Source organism: Mesoplodon densirostris, chromosome 2, assembly GCF_025265405.1.
Source record: "Mesoplodon densirostris isolate mMesDen1 chromosome 2, mMesDen1 primary haplotype, whole genome shotgun sequence".
NCBI lineage: Eukaryota > Metazoa > Chordata > Mammalia > Artiodactyla > Ziphiidae > Mesoplodon > Mesoplodon densirostris.
The window spans coordinates 159,022,686-159,044,398 of NC_082662.1; the positions used below are offsets into that span (position 1 = coordinate 159,022,686).

General features: G+C 35.6%; 1 protein-coding gene across 3 annotated transcripts in view; it reads left to right on the forward strand.

The window, feature by feature from the left end:
* Window positions 1-21,218, forward strand: part of COP1 (COP1 E3 ubiquitin ligase) — a 230,194-nt gene extending 208,976 nt beyond the window's left edge. For all 3 annotated transcript variants that reach the window (XM_060091213.1, XM_060091217.1, XM_060091214.1), the window contains 2 exons: window positions 18,602-18,646; window positions 20,890-21,218. In XM_060091213.1, coding sequence (XP_059947196.1) covers window positions 18,602-18,646; window positions 20,890-20,907 — 63 coding nt within the window. In that variant the 3' untranslated portion in view covers window positions 20,908-21,218. The remainder of the gene's footprint in view (window positions 1-18,601; window positions 18,647-20,889) is intronic.
* Window positions 21,219-21,713: the final 495 nt, after the last annotated feature.

Here is a 21,713-nt window from a genome sequence, read left to right on the forward strand (position 1 = left end):
ATTTTCTTTATAACTGATTCAATTTCATTACTGGTAATTGGTCTGTTCATATTCTGTATTTCTTTCTGATTCAGTCTTGGGAGATTATACATTTCTAGGAATTTATCCATTTCTTCTGTGTTGTCCGTTTTATTAGTGTATAATTGTTCATAGTAATTTCTTATGATCCTTTGTTATTTCTTTAGTGTTGGTTGTAACTTCTCTTTCATTTCTGATTTTATTTATTTGGGCCCTTTTTCTTTTTTACTTGATGAGTCTGGCTAAAGTTTTTAAAATATTTTTGATAACCACCCCTGATAACAGTGCATGTTAGGAATGTTCTAATTGTGAATGCAGGTTCCTTTGGATACCAAATAAAATGATTAGGTCTTATCAGAAAAACAAGTAAGTTGGGGGCAGAGAGGAAATATGGTAATCTGGTGATTCTGGTGTAGGTAGGTAGGTGATTCCTTCCTCTCTCTCTCTGTGTGTGTGTGTGTGTGTCTGTCTGTCTGTCTTTTTTGTGTCTGTGTGTTTCTGTCTATACATACATATCTTTCCAAACGGACACTTAGACGTGATTTTTTACTACTTTGAAGTTTGAGTAAGTTCTTGCTGTATTAAAGTTTCAAAATAGCCAAACATCTTAGAGGAAGCCCTACAAAGAAATTATACTCACTAGACTAATTTGTATATGTGTATATGGCTGTATTCCCAGAGAGAGAAGCACGTTATACCAAATTATGTTTAATGAATGCTGATTTTCATACTTATTTGGTACAGACAGATTCCAGTGGTAAAATTTAATGGTCTATCATTTTGTGTTTATATTCACGATCACCTTCGGCTCTTTTACCTTTAGATAAATTTTGAATTTCATATGCACTTATGTCTTCTGTCTGATTAATGCTACTGTTTCTTAAATCTAGTCATGCAATGTAAGAGATATCCAGCACCTAGAACACCATCTGTTTGCCATAAAAATATCTGGTCCACCTTGTCTTAGAATGATTATAAAAAATCTTCAATATGGAATACTTTCATTATTTATAGAAAACTCTTATTTATAAAGCTTAAGAATTTTAGAATTGAAAATATAATAAGCCAGCCAGCAAATCTAGAAGTTCTTTCGATTAGCAGTATAATTCATTTCCTCCTATTAGGTAAGTTAGTTAAAAGAGTAGGTATTTGTTTAAATGAATCAAAAAGAGTTGAAGTGTGATGAAGGTAATATATTTTACTAAAATAATGACCCATTCTGTTAATCATAGATTATGACTACATGTTTCTATTCATAATAGTCTTTATAGTTTGGGATTAGAAAGGGACACAGTATCATCCTACGAAAGGATACCAGTAGGGAGGAAAGAGAGCATTTATGTTTAACTGGGTAATCTTGCAAGTGTTCCCTTGTGATGAAGAAACTCCAGTCTCCAAGATCTTAAATTGGATTGGAGGGGTGGGTATTAGCCTGGCACCGCCACTGTCTGTACTGACTACATAGTATACTCCCTTCCACCTTATTTCTGTGGCCAAGTCCTTTCTCTAATGATATTACTTGAAATCATACTTGTGGGGAGATAAACAAAAGACCAAATTCTTCGTATAATAAGGCTTTTAGGAATCTAGGTATATGAGACTTAAGATGTAATATCCATATATAATGTCTGAGAGCTGAGGTTCTCCCATACATATCAAATGCTCACCTAAAACTCTTTCTCCTTCCCTTCTGAGTTTATAAATTCAGGTCAGGGCCAGTCATGTGATAAACTTACCAAATCAATATGCTAAAAACCATCAATTGGTGTACTTTATCAGTATCCATATGTTGATCATGGCTTTACTATGCTATAGTTGTGTGTATGGTTTTGGACAAGTTATTAAGTCCCTTTAAGACCATGTTTTTCCTTTGTAAATTGAGGATAAAAATAGATTAATATCTGTTATAGATACAACAGATTGGTATGTGGATTAAGTGAAATAATTTATATAGTCCTTAACAAAGTAACTGGCCTATAGTTCTCAACAAATAGTCATGTGATGATGGTAGAAGTTTATTTTTTGTTTTGGGGTGTTTTGTTTTTGTTTTTGTTTTTTGTTTTTTTAACTATCTCTGTAAGATAGTAAAATGAGACAATGAGATAAGTAAAATGAGAACCTTAGATTCTAGGATCACAAATTTTCTTTATTGTTTGTCTTGAAAATACAGTTCAAACAACTAATTCACTCAGTTTTAGATCCTTTATAGAATGCAGGAAGGCTGACAGTAACATTTTAAAGAGCAGGACCTCTTATTGATAGATTGTGGTTTTGTATTCATTCTCTCTTAGACATATTTACATACATTTTTACTAAGTCATTTCTGAAAAACCACATGCTGAAAGAAAGGTCAGGGACAAAAAAAACTGTTTGTCTTACCAGTGGCATTTATTTAAAAACCATTGGAGATCATCTTGGAACCAATGTTTGAATATCTTTCTGTGGGCTCTCCCCATGTGCAGCATAGATCTATGTCTGTATTAAGGTAAATAACCACTCTGGGCAAATTGGGGGACTCTCCTGATAAATCAGATCCAGACAAAAGTGAAATGTGTGTAACTCCGAGATCCAAAAACAAGAGAAACTCTGGCACAAAAACAGAAACATAGATCAATGGAACAAGATAGAAAGCCCAGAGATAAAACCACGCACATATGGTCAACTAATCTATGACAAACGAGGCAAGGATATACAATGGAGAAAAGACAGTCTCTTCAATAAGTGGTGCTAGGAAAACTGGACAGCTACATGCAAAAGAATGTAATTAGAATACTCCCTCATACTGTACACAAAAATAAACTCAAAATGGATTAGAAACCTAAATGTAAGACCAGACACTATAAAACTCTTAGAGGAAAACATAGGAAGAACACTCTTTGACATAAATCACAGCAAAATCTTTTTTGATGCACCTCCTAGGGTAATGGAAATAAAAACAAAAACAGACAAATGGGACCTAATGAAACTTAAGAGCTTTTGCACAGCAAAGGAAACCATAAACAAGATGAAAAGACAACCCTCAGAATGGGAGAAAATATTTGCAAACGAATCCATGGACAAAGGATTAATCTCCAAAATATATAAACAGCTCATGCAGCTCAATATTAAAAAAACAAACAACCCAATCCAAAAATGGGCAAAAGACCTAAATAGACATTTCTCCAAAGAAGACGTACAGATGGCCAAGAAGCACATGAAAAGCTGCTCAACATCACTAATTATTAGAGAAATGCAAATCAAAACTACAGTGAGGTATTACCTCACACCAGTTAGAATGGGCATCATCAGAAAATCTACAAACAACAAATGCTGGAGAGGATGTGGAGAAAAGGGAACCCTCTTGCACTGTTGGTGGGAATGTAAATTGATATAGCCACTATGGAGAGCAGTATGGAGGTTCCATAAAAAACTAAAAATAGAATTATCATATGACCCAGCAATCCCACTACTGGGCATATACCCAGAGAAAACCATAATTCAAAAAGACACATGCACCCCAAAGTTTATTGCAGCACTGTTTACAATAGCCAGGTCATGGAGGCAACCTAAATGCCCATTGACAGACGAATGGGTAAAGAAGATGTGGTACATATATACAATGGAATATTACTCAGGCATAAAATGGCACGAAATTGGGTCATTAGTTGAGACGTGGATGGATCTAGAGACTGTCATACAGAGTGAAGTAAGTCAGAAAGAGAAAAACAAATATCCTATATTAATGCATATATGTGGAACCTAGAAAAATGGTACAGATGAACCGGTTTGCAGGGCAGAAATAGATACACAGATGTAGAGAACAAACATGGACACCAAGGGGGGAGTGCGGCAGGGGGTGGGGATGGTGGTTTGATGAATTGGGCTATTGGGTTGACATGTATACACTGATGTGTATAAAATGGATGACTAATAAGAACCTGCTGTATAAAAAAATAAATAAAATTAAATTAAAAAATTAAAAATAAAAAGACCTTGAGGGCAGGCCCCATCTGCTTTGCTCATGGCTGCATCCCCAGCACTGAAGCTAGAGCCTGACACTGAGCTCAATAACTATTTGTAGAACAAGTGAAACAGCTGTGCAAAGACTGACCCTGGGTCCTGGCATCTCTGAAGACAGCAAGCCTGGGTAAAAAAAAAAAAAAAAAAGAACAAGAGAAACTTGATAAAAGAGAACCTCTGTAAGTGGTTTTAATAGAGGAATGATTCTGCCTGTCAGGAAATCCACTACAGCTCCGGAAGGTGAAGCAACAAAATGTTAGCACTTGGAGTATTTTCTTTCTTTGTATATAAATCAGAGGGTACCATAGGGAAGTATATAAAGGCTTTGGGATGGTTTGAAGGGAATACAAAGGAGTGGAAAAATTGGACAATTGAATAGTATTACTTAACAGAACATTGATGGAAGAAAACCTCCTAAGAATCTTTGCATATTATATTTGCATTTCATCTCACAGGAGAGGAAGAGGATGCTCATAGGCAACTGTAGGTCATAAATAAACAGAAAAACTTAAAGGGCAAATTCATTTGAAAGTGTTCTGTGGCTATAGGATCCTGAATGAAAATCAGATTCAGCTCTACACAGAATCCATGAATTCCTATGTGAGGAGAAAAGCCATTTTAATTTTCAAGATGCATTTTGAATACAAATGTTACCACCCTCTCACCCCACCTCAAAGAAAGAAAAGAATGAGGCAAAAGACCCTACTTTTATTTTTGTGTTTATAACCTTGGTATGAAAAGAACCTGAAGTATGTATAGTCTTTTATTTGTAGTAACACTGCAGTCGTACTCCAAATTAACACTATTGGCAATGAGCAAACAAGATATCTGTGTTCATAAAAAAGAGAATACCAAATAAGACAAGATCCTCTACGGAGAGAATATTAAGGAACTAACATATAAGGTAGATTGTGATATAACAGATATAATGTGGTTGTTATTGTTTGAAGGCTAGTTATCTCAAATTTTTATATACTTCTTTCTTCATATATTTTTAATATTCCTCAAAAATATATGTATATCTTTAAGGAAGAATATTAAATTCAGCCATCTTCTACATTGCTCTTTGTCCCCTAGGGAATTGTATTTGCAGATACTGTATGTCATACATAGTGATTTATCTTTTTCATCATGTCAAGTGCTTGTCTAAAGGGCTTAAAACGCATGTACAGTTTTAACTTAGTGAACGCTTTAAGAAGAAAGTTCAGTGCTTGTAGGACAAACTTGAAGACAGACCGCTTATATTAGTTTTTGCTAGCTATCTCAACTGCAGCTCTTGCTTTTAGAGGACAAATGTGAATAGTATTTCAGTATACTTCACATTTGCCATGTCACTAATAGTGTTCTATCACTTGAAAGAGAGACTCAGTTTTAAAGATTATATGTCTAGGTGTTTTTCTCCCCCCAAAAAGAGCTTCAAGGAACTTTCCTTCCTTAGTTTTACAACACAGACCATAAAGTTGTTTTGGGGTAGAAAATGTTTCTGAAATTTTTGAGATCCTTACTGAGCCAGGTTGTGCTTTAAACATCTAAATGGTGGGTGGAGGCATGTGTCAGTTCTAAATTCTGTCTTAGGGTGATGTTCTGATTAAGATTACTGGAGTCAGGTTGCCAGGCTTCCTTCCTCTCCTCTCTCCTCTAAATATTAGCTTTGAACCTTTGAGCAAGTTACTAACCTTTTCATGCCTCAGTTTGTCTTCTGTGAAATCAGAACAATGGTATCTTCTACATAATATTGTGGAATAAAATTAGAAAAAAATATATAGAAAGTATTGAGATAGGTGGGGAACCCAAGGTAAATGATTATTGATAAATAATAAATGTTGCTGTCATCTTCAATATTTTATACATTAATCAACATAGCTAGATAGCTACTTGTTTTTAATTGATCAGATATTAATTTTTCAATGTAAAAAATATAATGTCTGCATTTAGATGGTTTACAACCTAGTAAACACAAATATTTTTAAACAAATAACAGTGGTATAAGCCTGAATGAAAGAAATCCTTACAAGAGAATTATCCCTGAAAATATTGGTCCTAGAGGGGAGAGATTACTTCCAAATGGGAGAATTATAAAAGGCTTTATGAAGATACTGGCTTTTGTGCTGGTCTTCATAAATACAAAAAGAGTTGCAGAAGGCTTAAGACAATGAAAAGACATATCTGGAGAGAAGACCATAAACCAGCATCTGGTTACTACCAACCAGGCATTATATAATAAGTGTTATCTTAATTCAAGATCATCACTATAAATCTTTTAAGTTATATACTTTTGGTGTCTGTTTACAAGTGAAATTGAGGTTCAGAGAGGTTAACTGATTTACCCAAGAGAACACAACTGAATAAGGAGTAGTAGAGTTGAAATTTGAGTCCAGGTCTACCTCACTCCAAAACGCATACTCTTTCTGCTACACTGCCTTCGGGTTGGAGAAAAGTGTGAACAAAGGTGTGGATAAGGGAAACCATAACAGATGTGTAGGAAACTTTTAATATAGTACACATAAGAAGTTGGGATAGAAACTCTCTTGGGGAATGAGGCTGGAGAGGTACCAGAGTATACAGTCTGGAATACCATACAGAAAAAGAACTTGGGGCTGTCTTCTATAGGGAGTAGTAAGCTGCTAAAGCCCACTGTACAGGGAGATTATCACACGAGAATATTTTCGTAGCAGTTATGTAGAGTGCATTGTAACGAGAGGAGATTAGAAGTAGAGAGTTCAGTTAGATAGGTTATTAAACGATTTAATCAGTATTTTTTCTGTATTCAGTTTCCTTTTAAAAATGTTAAAGTTGACCTCACGTATTACAAACATGTTTATTTAAAGGTATTCAGTATATTCACTTCAAAAAAAATCTTTTGAACTATTTTGAGGATACAATTATTATCTCTCACCTACTGGCACACAGTTAAATTTTTTATTTTTTATTTTTTTACTTTTTCCAAGAATTTTAGTTGCTGAACTTAATACATGTGAATTGAAGAGTTTTGTTAAGGGATAGGATTAAGGGTGACCCTAGGGCCTGGGGGCTGGGGTCAGGGGTTGAGACATCACTGAGGGAATAGAACACCAAGAGTAAATCTAATCCTATCTTCTCCTTGCTACTGACTCCTTGTTATCCATAAATAAAATCCTCACTCTGGTATAAGAGAGTTAGTTTGCATGTTTACCCCAACCTATTGTTCTTATCTCATCAACTAATACATAGGCTGATTCACAATTTCTCATCACCCCAAAGCATCATTTTCTTTCAAACTCGTGGCATTTCCATGACCATGTCCCTTTGCCTAAAATATCCTCCATCTTTTCTCTTGAGAAATTTCAACTATTACTCTTCCATGTTCCATTTGTGGCCTTGTCTGTGAAACCTCTCATCTCTCCCACTTTCCTTCTTGCTTCCTCAGTTACCCTTTGAACTCTGTATTTCTTATACTATAATAATACACGTAGTAGTTTTCTTTTTAAAAGTCCATTTCCCCTTCTAGTTTATAATCTCAAGATCAGACATCATGTCTCATTTATCTTCAGAACTCCAGTACCCAGCACAATGCTTGGCATGTAATATCTACCCTAATGATGATAAATGGATGGATAATGATAGATGAGTTTAAATGGCATGAAATTAATTAACTTTATGGTGAAGCCACTATCATATCCTGAAAGTGGTGGGATAATGGAATTTATTCTCTCTGTAGAAGCAATTTGGTGAATTACCATATCACCTTGTAGATGAGGGAAAGCTTTTTCCAGAAGCTTCTGTCAAAGCTAAGTTCTAAAGGCTGAGTTAGCTCCAGGGACTTGTGCAAAGGCCCTTAATCCTACAGTTTTGACCATTAGGTAGAGTTGCCTCTGAGGTCACTAATATCATCTAATGCCCAAATCTAATAACCTATTATTATTAAACAATGTTTTATCTTCTCATGATTTTTAACAGTTTTGACTACCTTCTCTTTTTTAAAAAGAACTTTCCCTCACTTAAAAACAATCACTTATAAGATGCATTCTATATGCCAGATACATATGTGTCTCATTTAATCATAACAACAACTCACTTAGCTCAAGTTTTTCTTTTTTTTTCTTTTTTTTTAAATAAATTATTTTTATTTTTGGCTGTGTTGGGTCTTTGTTGCTGCGTGCGGGCTTTTCTCTAGTTGTGGCGAGCAGGGGCTACTCTTCATTGGGGTGCATGGGATTCTCATTGGGTGGCTTCTCGTTGCAGAGCATGGGCTCTAGGTGTGCAGGCTTCAGTAGTTGTGGCACGCAGGCTCAGTAGTTGTGGCTCATGGGCTCTAGAGAGCAGGCTCAGCAGTTGTGACGCATGGGCTTAGTTGCTCCGCGGCACGTGGGATCTTCCCGGACCAGGGCTCAAACCCGTGTCCCCTGCATTAGCAGGCGGATTCTTAACCACTGTGCCACCAGCGAAGCCGTCAAGTTTTTCTCCCTTCCCTTCCCTCTTCCCTCTTCCCTCTTCCCTCTTCCCTTTCCCCTTTTCCCTTCCCTTAGCTCTATTAGCTCAGTTTTCATTAGCTCAGTTTTATTTTACAGTTGAGGAGACTGAGATTCAGAGAGGTTTGGTAACTTGTCCAAGATGACGTAGTTTGGAAGTGTTAGAGCTTTGAACTCAAGTGTTTCTGACTACAGTGACTGTGTTTATTCCACTCTGCCACTTGAGCTCTCTGTATAGCATAGTTTGTCTGCATATTTGTTCATTTGACTTTAGGGATACAGATTTAGGCCCATTTCGTTCTGATGGCCAATTACTAATATGTCCCAGAATACAGAAGTGAATTCTGTGGAGCTGCTTTTTCTGGTAAGAGAGGCCAAAAGACCTCTCTTAGGAGATCTAGGGGCTTAGAATTGAATATAAAATATAGCTTGTCACTTTAACAAGGATGAAATTCCAAATTGGAAGTAGAGTTGTTGGATACCCTAAACTCAAACAAGATAAGAAGAGGAAAGAATCAGTAGATAATTACCATACAATTGAACTTCACAGTAATGATGCTAATTTATCTGGAAAGATTTCATATCTAATCATAGTAATTGCTCCAGGGACTCAGAACAGGGAGGTGGGAGATGCTCACTTCTCCTCTATTCTTTTGTACTGTTCAGATTTTTACCACACATGTATTCTGTCTATTCAAGTAAACCATTTTTTTATTTTAAGAGAGAAAGAAGGTATCATAACAGTCCCTGAAGAATGGTGCATTATTGTCCCCATTTTTAAATCCAGCAATCTTGCTAAACTCTTACCAATTTTAATTACGCATTTTTACATTTTCTTGAATTTTTTTATGTACATAATAATATGATCCACAAGTAATGAAAGTTTAATCTACCTTTCCAATTTTGGTACCTTGATACATTTTATTCATTTTGACTTATTCCAATGGCCAGGAGCTTTAGTATAATACTGAATGGAAATGTTGATATCTGGCATCGTTATCTTGTTACTCACCAAAGAGAAAACTTTTGAATATGTCATGATTATATATGATTTCTGCTTTAGGATTTTTGTAGATACCCTTAGAAGGAAATTTCTTTTTCAGTTGTCAGCTTGTTAAGATTTATTATCATAAATGAATGCTGAAGTATATTATTGCTTTCTTTTGTACCTATTGAAGATGATATATTTCTCTTTGAAATATTGATGTAAAAATAGGTAACATTTTTTTTTCTAATGTTAAACCAATCTTGCATTGTTGGAATAAGCCCAACTTGTTTAAGATGTATTATCCTTATACATTGTTAAAACTGACTTCCTGCTATTTTGTTTAGGATTTTTCCATCTATTTTCATGAATAACATTGGCCTATAATTTTTCTTTATTGCATTTTCCTTGTCAAGTTTTGATTTTATAGTTACATTAGCTTCATAAAACAAGTTAGGGAGTGTTCCTTTCTTTTCTTTCCTGTGGAAAAATTTGTGTACGATTGGAATTACTCCTTTCTTGACTGTTTGATTGAAATTGTAGGTAAAATCGTGTAAGCCTGAGGTGGAAATATTTTTTGACAGTTGATTCTTTTTTTTTTTTTTCAATGCCTGTAGGATGATTCATGTTTTCTATTTCTTCTTGATCAACTTTTTATAGGAATTTTTCCATTTGGTTTAAATATTTGATTTGTTAATATAAAATATTTCCATTTTTTCTGCAGAATTATTATTCTTATTCTGAGAAGAGAAGTCAGTTTAACATAATGCTTATTAACATTTGGAAAAAGAAACTAAATAAGGAAAGGGGTATATTCTGATTTTGTTTAATAGGTATCTATTTCTTCAGGTTAAAAAAAAAGTTGTTTATCATCATGAGTACCAAGGCTTATACATAAAACCATCCTTATTTTATGGGACTGTCTGGTCCATGAATATGGTATATATGTCAATTTATTTAGGTATTCTTTAATATCTCTCAGTGTTGTTTTATAATTTTCAACATGTAGGTCTTACTTATATTTTAGGTTTGTCTCTAAGCAGTTTATACTTTGATGTTATTACAGGTGGTGTTTTTAAAAATTTTCATTTGCTAAGTATTCACTGCTAGTTATAGAAATAAATTGATTTTGATATAATGACCTTATATCTGACAACCCTACTAGGTCAGTGTATTAATTCTAGCAGCTGTTTTGAAGATTTTTAAAGATGTTCTACATAGGCAGCCATGTCATTTACAAATAAAGGCAATTCTTTGACGATTGCACTGGGTAGGACCTCTAATACAGTGTTAGATAGAAGTGGTGAATGCAGGCATCCTCCCCTTGCTCCCAGTCTGAGAGAGAGAAAGAGTTGAACATTTCACCATTAAGTATAATGTTAGCTGGAAGTTGTTCATAGGTATTCCTTATCACCTTGAGGAAATTCCTTTCTACTCTTAGCTTCCTGAGAGTTTTTATTATGAATATGTGTTGAATTCTGTCAAATGCATTTTCCATGTCAATTATAATTACATGATTTTTCTCTTCTATTCTGTTAAAAATATTAATTACATTCATTGTCTAAAAAAATTGTTAAACCAACTAGAATATCTGGATAGAAACCACTTGAGCATGATATATTATTCTTTTTATTTATGGCTGAATTATGTTTACTGAGATTTTGTTAAGGTTTACACATCTGTTTATAAAGGTAACTGGTCTGTAATTTTTTAATAATGTCTTTTGCTTTGTTTGACTCGCAAACTGAATTTGGAAGTGTTCCTTCCTCTATTTTCTGATTTGTTCTTTGATTTTGGGGAATTGCATCTTTCATAGGATTTATTTATTTTACTATATGTCAACTTTATTGGCATAAAGTTGTTTCTATTTATTCTCTATCTTTTTTTTTATTATTTTATTTTTTTTTTTTTTGCGGTATGCGGGCCTCTCACTGTTGTGGCCTCCCCCGTCGCGGAGCACAGGCTCCGGACGCGCAGGCTCAGCGGCCATGGCTCACGGGCCCAGCCGCTCCGCGGCATATGGGATCCTCCCAGACCGGGGCACGAACCCGTATCCCCTGCATCGGCAGGCGGACTCTCAACCACTTGCGCCACCAGGGAGGCCCCTCTATCTTTTTTAATATCTGTAGGATGTCTAGTGATATACCCTCATTCCTGATATTGTTACCTTACATTTTCTCTCTCTTTTTGTAGGGATTTATCAACTTTATTTCAAGAACTAGCTTTTGGTTTTAATAATTTTTACCTATTTTTGTCTTTTTATTTTATTGGTTTCTGCTTTTTATTACTACCATATTTATACTTGTGTTTTGTGTAATTTGCTTTTTCCCTAGTTTCTTAAGTTAAGCTGCAAGTTACTACATTATTAATTGTTAAACTTTCTGCTTTACTAATATAGACATTAAGAGGTATAATTTTCTATCTAAGCATTGTTATAGCTGTATTACATAAGTTTTAATATATTGTGTTTTCAATATCTTTTAGTTCAATACTGTTTCTCATTTCCTTGTGATTTCTTTTTTGAGCCCTGAGTTACTTAAGAATGTGTTTTTAAATCTCCAAATATTTGGAGATGTGTGCCAGGTGTCTCTTGTTATTGATTTCTGCTCTAGGTCTGTTTGGTCAGAGACCACACTTGTATAGTTTCATTCTTTTAAATGTACTGAGATTTGTTTAATGGTCTGGCACATAGTCTGTCTTGGTAAATAGTTTACAGGCACTTGAAAAGAATGCATATTTTTGCCATTTAAGATTTTATGTAAATATTAATTTGTTCAATTTGTTTCTGATACTATTTTTCATCTTTTATAACTTTTTTGACTTTCTCTCTACTTATTATTTGAACTATTGACAGAAGAGTGTTGAAATCTGCAAACACAAGTATGGAGTTATCTGTTCCAATTCAGTTCTGTCCGTTTTTGCTTTGTGTATCTTGAAGCTCTGTTTTACATATATATATACGCATTTAGCATTTTTTTAAATTGACCCTTATTTAATTATAAAATATTACTCTTATTCCTGGTTATGTTCCTTGTCCTGAAGTCTACCTTTTCTTTTTTCTTCTTTCTTTTTTTTTTTTTTTGGCCGCACCACACAGCTTGTGGGATCTTAGTTCCCTGACCAGGGATTGAAGGTGGGCCACAGCAGTGAATGCTCCAAGTCCTAACCACTGGACTGCCAGGGAGTTCCCAGAAGTCTACTTTTTCTTTTTCTTTTTCTTTTTTTATTTATCAAGTACTAGTTCATTTATTTATTATTTTTTAAAATTTTTATTGGGGTATAATTGCTTTACAATGGTGTGTTAGTTTCTGCTTTATAACAAAGTGAATCAGCTATACATATACATATGTTCCCATATCTCTCCCCTCTTGTGTCTCCCTCCCACCCTCCCTATCCCACCCTTCTAGGTGGTCACAAAGCACCCAGCTGATCTCCCTGTGCTATACAGCTGCTTCCCACTAGCTACCTTTACATTTGGTAGTGTATATATGTCCATGCCACTCTCTCACTTTGTCCCAGCTTACCCTTCCTCCTCTCTGTGTCCTCAAGTCCATTCTCTATGTCTGCATCTTTATTCCTGTCCTGCCCCTAGGTTCTCTAGAACCATTTTTTTCTTTTTTTGGATTCCATATATATGTGTTAGCATATGGTATTTTTTTTTTCTCTTTCTGACTTACTTCACTCTGTATGACAGACTCTGGGTCCATCCACCTCACTACAAATAACTCAATTTCGTTTCTTTTTATGGCTGAATAATATTCCATTGTATATATGTGCCACATCTTCTTAATCCATTCATCTGTTGATGGACACTTATGTTGCTTCCATGTCCTGGCTGTTGTAAATAGAGCTGCAGTGAACATTGTGGTACATGACTCTTTTTGAATTATGGTTTTCTCTGGGTATATGCCCAGTAGTAGGATTGCTGGGTCGTATGGTAGTTCTATTTTTAGTTTTTTAAGGAACCTCCATACTGTTGTCCATAGTGGCTGTATCAGTTTACATTCCCAACAACAGTGCCAGAGGGTTCCCTTTTCTCCACACCCTCTCCAGCATTTATCGTTTGTAGATTTTTTGATGATGGCCCTTATGACTGTTGTGAGGTGATACCTCACTGTAGTTTTGATTTGCATTTCTCTAATGATTAGCGATGTTGAGCATCCTTTCATGTGTTTGTTGGCAGTCTGTATAGCTTCTTTGGAGAAATGTCTGTTTAGGTCAGAAGTCTACTTTTTCAGATGTTAGTAGAGCCATCACAGCTTTCTTATGATTAATGTTTGCATGGTATATCTTCTCATTTTAAAAATATCTTTTTTTTAAATTTAAAGTGTGTTTCTTATAGACAGTATAGAGTTGCTCTTGCTCTTTTATCGAGTCTTATCATCTCTGCCTTTTAATTGTAGTATTTACATTTACTTGTTGGGTATTTGTCTGACATCTTGCTTTTTGTTGTCTATTCGTCCTATCTGTTCTTTGTCCCTGTATTCCTCTTTTTTTTAATTGAGTATTTATAATTCATTTTATCTCCTTTAATAGCTTATTAGCTTTACTGTTTCTTTTACATTTCTAGTGGATTCTCTAAGGTTTATAATATTCATGTTTAACTTATCACAGTCTGTCATCAGATTATACCACTTTATATTATGGAAGAACCTTCCAATATACATCTATTTTCCCCTTCTATCCTCTGTACTTTTGCTGTCCTATATGTTACTTCTGTTTATTATAACATAACATAATGTATTGTTATTATTTATGCTTTAAACAGGCAATTATCTGTTAAGAAAATTAAAAAATAAATAAGCAAACATCTTTTATATTTACCCACATATTGATCATTTCAAGCACTCTTCATCATTTTGTTTAAATCTGAGTTTTCATGTGTTATAAGAACTTCCTTTAACAGTTCTTACAGTGCATATCTGCTGCTATCTCAGCTTTAGTTTGTCTCAAAATATCTTTATTTTTAAATAATATTTCTGGGTTGACAGGTTTTTTCTTTCATCATCTTTAAAAGATATATCGTATTGGCTTGCATTGCTTCTGATGACAAATTGGTGATCGTGTTCCTCTATATGTAATTGTTGACCTAAAAGTGATTGCCAGTTACTTCTCTAGTAAAAGTGGGTTTATGCAGGATCATCAAAGAATTGCAATTCAGAGTTTGCAACTATGGTGAGTCACGTGCAAGTCCCCAGCAAAATGGAGAGGAGAACTCTTTTACAGAGGGGAAAAGGAAGTGGAGAGGGCTATAGTAAACAAAGAGTCCTTGTCCTTTTATTGGCTGAGTTGTGACTGTCTCTCATTGGCTGAACTCTTGGCAGGCAAGAAGAAAGAGTCTTTCTTCTTCCTCTTGGGCTCTGCTCTCGTCATAGGGTGTAAGAGCTGCCCCTTCTGGTCTTCCAACTCTATTTTAGTTGAGGTTTCTATTTAAGTCTTTTACATTCCCCCCCACCTTTTTTTTTTTGCCGTACTCGGGCCTCACACTGTTGTGGCCTCTCCCATTGCAGAGCACAGGCTCCGGGCGCGCAGGCTCAGCGGCCATGGCTCACGGGCCCAGCCGCTCCGCGGCATGTGGGATCCTCCCAGACCGGGGCACGAACACGTGTCCCCTGCATCGGCAGGCAGACTCTCAACCACTGCGCCACCAGGGGAGCCCGTGTCTTCTACTTTTATAAAAAACTTGCTGCTAATTTTTCTTTTGGCTTTTCTTAATCTCTTTATCTTAAGAAGAAAATAGTAGTTGCATTATTATCTTAACCTTGAGGAGGCCTTTGCAGCAAAACTGCCTGTTTCCAAGAAAGAGGGAGAAAGTAATGAGAATTACTGGCTGGCATTTTAATTTTATTTAGCAAGTAAAAACAACGTATTCAACCAGAACTTATATTAGGGCTCTGGCAGGGTACAGCTACAGCTAAGAATTACTAGTCATTCAAAATGCAAACAAGAATCACTCAAAACCTACAGTGATAACCTTGTACATATCACTTCTGTACCTCTATGCTAAAGTAAAACACCTGGTTTTGTTTTTCTGTTGCATGTAAAAATTCATTTATCTTAAGCTAATATCTAGCTATCTGAAAGACAGTTTAATCCTAAATCCCTTTTTAATAAGTTCATGGTCTTTGGAGGGAGGGGCATACTGAGAAGTGAAGCTATTATTTTTCTTTCATTGTTTGTTAATTTGAATAGTTTTGAGTGTTTCTAAAATTTCCTTGGACACTCTGTCACCTATATGTTAGTCCTAAAAGACGATTCCGACTGGGAAATCACTTTCTGTGTTGGCTTATTTGTAAATGAGATCTTTATCTGTCTCCACAGGAAAAGGTGTTTAGAGTTACCTCTGGTAGCACCTAATATGGCCACCTCTTAATGCCATAATAGTCCTCGGGTTATAAAAAGACATCGTTTATTTATGTTGGGTAGTCATCAGATGTCTTCCTTCTTGGGTTTAGTGTAGTAATTGTACAGACTTCAAATCCCTCTTATGTGGTGATCTAACTAGATTTTTTTAATATGTATTGAGCATACTCTTTCATACTGTATAATAATATATCACATTTTTCAAACATTCTTCCACTAAGAATTACAAATTTATGTCATTCATAATCTCTATAACTGGCAGAAGTGGATTCTCCCTTACCCTCAAGGTGCATCTTCATCTCCACCAGGTTTTTCTACCTTCTTCTGTATTAAAAGGTGACTAGAACCAAAATGGCAGAAAGAGAGAGAGCTTTGGCTTATAAATTTTTCATTATCCTGACATTATGTATTCCCATAGCAGAGGGAGCAATTCTTGGTGACTGCAGCATCTAATGATGGTAATTGCTTTCTTGGAGACAGGAGTCTTTCTTCAAACAGAAACCAGATTAATCTGTTTGTAGCTTCATTTCTGGATGGTGCTCACAGAAGAATCATTTCTGGCTTCTCTGGTGGTAGTTGTGATGTAACACAGCTTGTTTAAAGTTCTTGCTAGAAAGAAATCCACATTACACCACAGTGCCTCTTTTTGTTTTCTGAGGCAGACATAGAAATTCCATGTCTGGAGAAGCTCAGAGTGAGTTATTATGTTCCCTAAGGATACCTCAAACTCACTCCAGCCACTTTCTGAACTCAGTTTACTAAAAGAGTAGTTAAATAAGGGGCATTTGGGAATATCCCTTATTCCAACCACACCCCCTGCAATATGGAAGTATTAATTCTATGCACATTCAGCCCCAGTGATAGCCCATAATTCCCCGAAGTAGATATTAAAACTAATTCTACTAGTGAATGTTATATTACCTGTGTTACTATTTTCAAGAATACATGTGCTGATTTAAGGGAAAAGCTCAGCGAGGAAAATATCAGTGTAGGGGAGAAAAAAGTTTTCCCTAACCCTCTTAGGGTCCTTGGCTGGGTCTGAAGATTATGCTGACAGAGACAAATTAACAGGAGAAAAGCATACAGGTTTATTTAATATGTTTTACATGACGTGGGAGACTTCATAAGGAAAAGAAGACCCAAGGATATAGACCTGTGTATTTTCTGCTGTGTTTGTGAAGAGTGGATAGTCATGTAGCAATGTGATAGGTTCAGGGGTGTGAGGTAATTGCACTCAGGAGTAGTAAGCTTCGGGGAAACTTGGCAAGGCCTGTTTATTTGGATTCTTCTTAGCATTCCTTTGTCGTTGGAGATAAGGATGCTCCTTTACTCTGGTTATAGGGAGAGCACCTCCCACATGAGGGTTTTATGACCTGTTTTAGGGGAAAAGGGTGAGGGATATGGGAGGTCAGGGTGACCTTCCTGCTTCTGCCATTTTCTCAAACTCCTTTGGCTTGAAATATTCAATATGCCACGGTGCCATATTTGGGGGTTGTGTGTTCCAGACTCCATCATCAGCAATTCCCATGCCCACCTCCAGAAGAAACATATGTCTTTATTCCTTCTTGATACAACTGACTATTGATGCTATCACCACTGACTGCATTCAAGGAATATTTTGATCCCCCAAATTTGGGGGTTAGTGGAAGAAATTATTTACTTCCTCTTCACCAGTGGCAACAAGGTGAGCATTTTTCAAAAGTAACTCTACTAGGAATCAAAGAGAAAGTTAAAAGATAGAAATGTAGAAGTTTGTAGAGCACACATGCCTTGTATCAAAGAAACTAAGGTTTAACTCAAATTGGCTGAAATAACTTTCCCAGAATACAGATCAAGAGTTTTCTTTCTTCTGTTCATCACTTTCTGATTAAACCTGTAGGGTATTCAGACAGATCCTATCCTTCAGTGAAGTTTGACCACTTTCTCTGTTTTTGAAAGCTATTATTTGGGCTTGGTCTTCCCATCAGCCATATGGCCTCTATGGCAGTTTTGAGTCTGTTTACCTCCTTCTGGCCGCCTGCTCTTAAAAGCGAAAAGACTTGTCTATACTCCCAAGCTCAGAGCCTATTAGACTCTCTTTCCAATGTAAGGCATGTCCTAGCTCTTCCTACTCAATGAGATTCTCTCTGGTAAACTCAGTCTTGTCTATTTCTTTTTCTACCCTTTCTACCTTCCAGAGATAGTTATTTCTTAAGGCTTAGAATATTTTTTAAAAATATGTTACCACATGCATTCTATTTCAAGTAATCACCAAGGTTGTTAAAAATGCATATAGTGAGTGATAGAATAATTAAAAAGAAAGATAGCCTTCTTTCTCCCAGATGAATATTCACATTCTGTTTTATTTTGTTTTTCTAATACCAAATAGCTAGCAATAGAGATTTATGCCAATTACTGGTGTCTTATGGGAGAAAGTGAATGAAGGGGGAGTTTTCTGTGGAAAGGATTGTGTACTTTGTTTTTCTCAAGTTATTCTTATTTTTATTTCAGTCTTTGTTTCTCTTGGCTTTCCTCCTAGTGGCAATCTGTTTCTCTTATTTTTCTTTACATTTGAAAGTTTCCTACGCTGCTTCCAACTTAATTTTTTTTATTAAAACTTAATCCTCAAAATATCGGATTTTTAATTTATAATTCATAGTTAAAAACATGTTAAAGTTGGTTTTCCAGTTTAGATTATATTGGCGTCTTAGGGTGAAGTGAAGAAAGAAGGATGAAGATTAAATTATTCTCCTGGACTGCCCTCCAGGAAATCCTTCTCTATACTCTAAAAGTTCTTGTTCTTTTCTAGGAGTCCAATGTGCTGATTGCTGCTAACAGTCAGGGTACAATTAAGGTAAGCTAATTTATACATCTCCATTTTTAGGCTATAACAGACTATAACTATAACATGGAAATGTAGAGTTGTACTAAGCCTTAGAGAGCATGCCAAATCATGGGTCTCTGTCTGCTTGGAAATGGCTTTGATTGAAGGGGAAAAGAATAGGTAGCTTGCAACTAGGGGGAAGATGCTAGTACTTGTTAGAGGTTTTACGAATGCTGAAGAGACTGAAAGGTGGTCAGGATGAAAAACAGATGAAGACTGTTAAGCATTCACGGTGGGGCGAGCACTGCTGAGCTTCGGTCATGCCAGTGCAGCTACCCCAACGGGGTATTCAGGGAACAAGATCCAAGATACAGCAGCAGATGCTTAGACATTTACCAGGTTTTAAAATGTCTTACTCTGATTTTACTCTTCTCTTCCTCGTGTTTCTCTTCCTTCTCTTCCATGACAAGGAGATTTTTCCTCAGTTGCTAGGGGAAGAAAAGGTATTCTAGTGTTCCGTTGAAAATTGATTGATCATGTGATCATGCCATTGGTATAATCTGAAAACTTCCATGTCTCTTTGCTCACAGTCTCATTCCCAAATTCATATATAGTTTTCCACATACTTTTCTTTGTAGTTAGGAGTTCAAGGAAGTAAAAATTTTATCTAGTTATACCATTGGATATTCAGCACTTGGGCACAGTACATTGGATAAATAAATCCTGAGCTAAGCAGTGAGCTTTTAAACAAAACACCATTTTGGAGGAGGTTTTTAGTACATGGGTTTGATTAGCACTTATTCTGTGAGTACCAGTTCTTTCCACATATTCTCTGCTGATACAGAAGTGTCAGGATGTATTTTTTAAATAATATGTATCTATTTTCCTGCCAGTTAGCATTAATTTTGCCATGGCTTCCTTCCACTCATCCTGAGTGGAGAATGACCCAGCAACCAAGAGAGCAAATCCAAACCTCACACATTGTCCTACAGAGATGAAATGAGCAAACTCAAAGCAGAACTGCACTGTTAGCTAGTCAAATTAATTTACATGGTATACTTATTTTTATGCAGCCAGTTTCTCTATTTGGAAAGCCTCATTAGAGAGCCAGGGCTGTGTTCTGGAAGCCTCAAGCAACATGGTAGAAGGTCTTGGAATCTGTGTTTTAAGTGGCTCTCTATAGTCTCTCAGTTTTTCTTTACTTTATTCTCATGGCAAGGCATGTATTGAAAAAGCTGTACTGTATTCTTCAACAAGTTTGGCCTTTGAGGCAATTGGGATTGCTAATGTTTCTACAGAAAGCTCAAAGCTACATACATACTTATAGGATCTCAGCGACAAATCTTAAGATTTTTGTTCAACAGCATTGACCTCTTATGTAAAGTAGCCTGCTTGGCAAATGTAAAGACAAAAAGCATTATGAAAGCACAGATATAGGTCAAGCCTTAGCACGGCAAAAGATAAGTTGCTCCTTTAATTCTTTGCCACCTGGAATTACAGTCTCCATCTAACATAATCCTTTTTGACAGTGCTCATAATTGTCCACATGTTCAATGTCCTTTCTCAGCCATTTCTTCTACTCTTTTTATAACTGATCATTGCTTCTTCTTATTTTTATTTTATTTATTTTTATACATCTTTATTGAAGTATAATTCTTCTTATTTTTAGTTTTAGCACAACTTTTTTGTATGATAAGGTACTACTTTAAGTCTAATAGCTAACAAAATATCTCGACACCCAAGTGCTTGACTAGAAAATAAATGAAGCAATAGGAAAAGACAAGATTTTAGGTCCTGTATACCTTGATCACTATAAAATGTTTATCAGTGCAAGAAATAAATGGATTAAAATTCTAAACAGCAATACTTAAACTTTTTCTTATGAATGTGGAAAGATACCAACATAATATTCCAAAAATGTATACTTAAACTTTTTCTTATGAATGTGGAAAGATACCAACATAATATTCCAAAAATGTTATATTCATGCTATGGATCAGTCAGTTCACTTATCTATATGTTTTATGTAGTTTATCTTGAAGGCTCCTTTGTTGACTGTGGAGATAACTAATCTGAAAGAGTTCATGCAACTATTGAATTGAAAGTAAGAATGGATTAATGTCTAATCCCTTCAAATTCTTTGATTTTAGCCAAACCAGTTGGGAAAAGTATACTTGATTTGGTTCTCCATTTACAATATAATAAAGACTGATTAAACTCTTCCTATATTTTAAAACTATTTTATTATACTGATTCCTTTTTCTCCCTATTAGGTGCTAGAATTGGTATGAAGGGTTTACTCCAGTTGAGTTGTACTTGATCCGGCTGAAATACATCTGCAGCTGACAATAAGAGAAGACAGAAACTGTCATGTGATGTCTCTCCCCAAAGTCATCATGGGTTTTGGATTTGTTTTGAGTATTTTTTTCTTTTCCTTTTTTTCCCTCCTTTATGACCTTTGGGACATTGGGAATACCCAGTGAACTCTCCACCATCTATGTAACTCTACGGACTTTGCTGCTGTTGGTGGTATGGTTATCTAATTTTTGTGATAGGGAAACAAATTCTTTTGAATAAAAATAAATAACAAAAAATAATAAAAGTTTATTGAGCCACAGCTGAGCTGGGAAACTTTTTGTCCGATGTGGCAAGAGATAATTTTATCTTTTCAAGAAGTAGCACACATGAACTATAGTATAATATACTGATGAATAATTTTTAAGGTCCATATTTCCCCACCTCTTTGGAATTATGCATATCAACATAAAGTATATGGATTCTTTAATGTTTACAGTAGGTATAAAGATTAATTACTTTATGAAGTTCTCTCTTCATTCTCTGACCAGATTTATATTATCAGCAAGTACCAGATTCCTCAGTCCCTCTGGATCTGGCCAAGGGTCTAACATTTTGACCTGTTGAGACCACATTCAGACAGAAAGGGAATATCAGTCTGTGACAGCTATCTCTGTCTTTTCCTTTGAAATGTTACCCATAAGGCCCTAAATAAGCCCTATATGTAGACAAACCAACTTATTTTATAAAATCATGGCTATCAGATAGTCACAGGTATTAGTACCATTGTGGGGTGATCAAC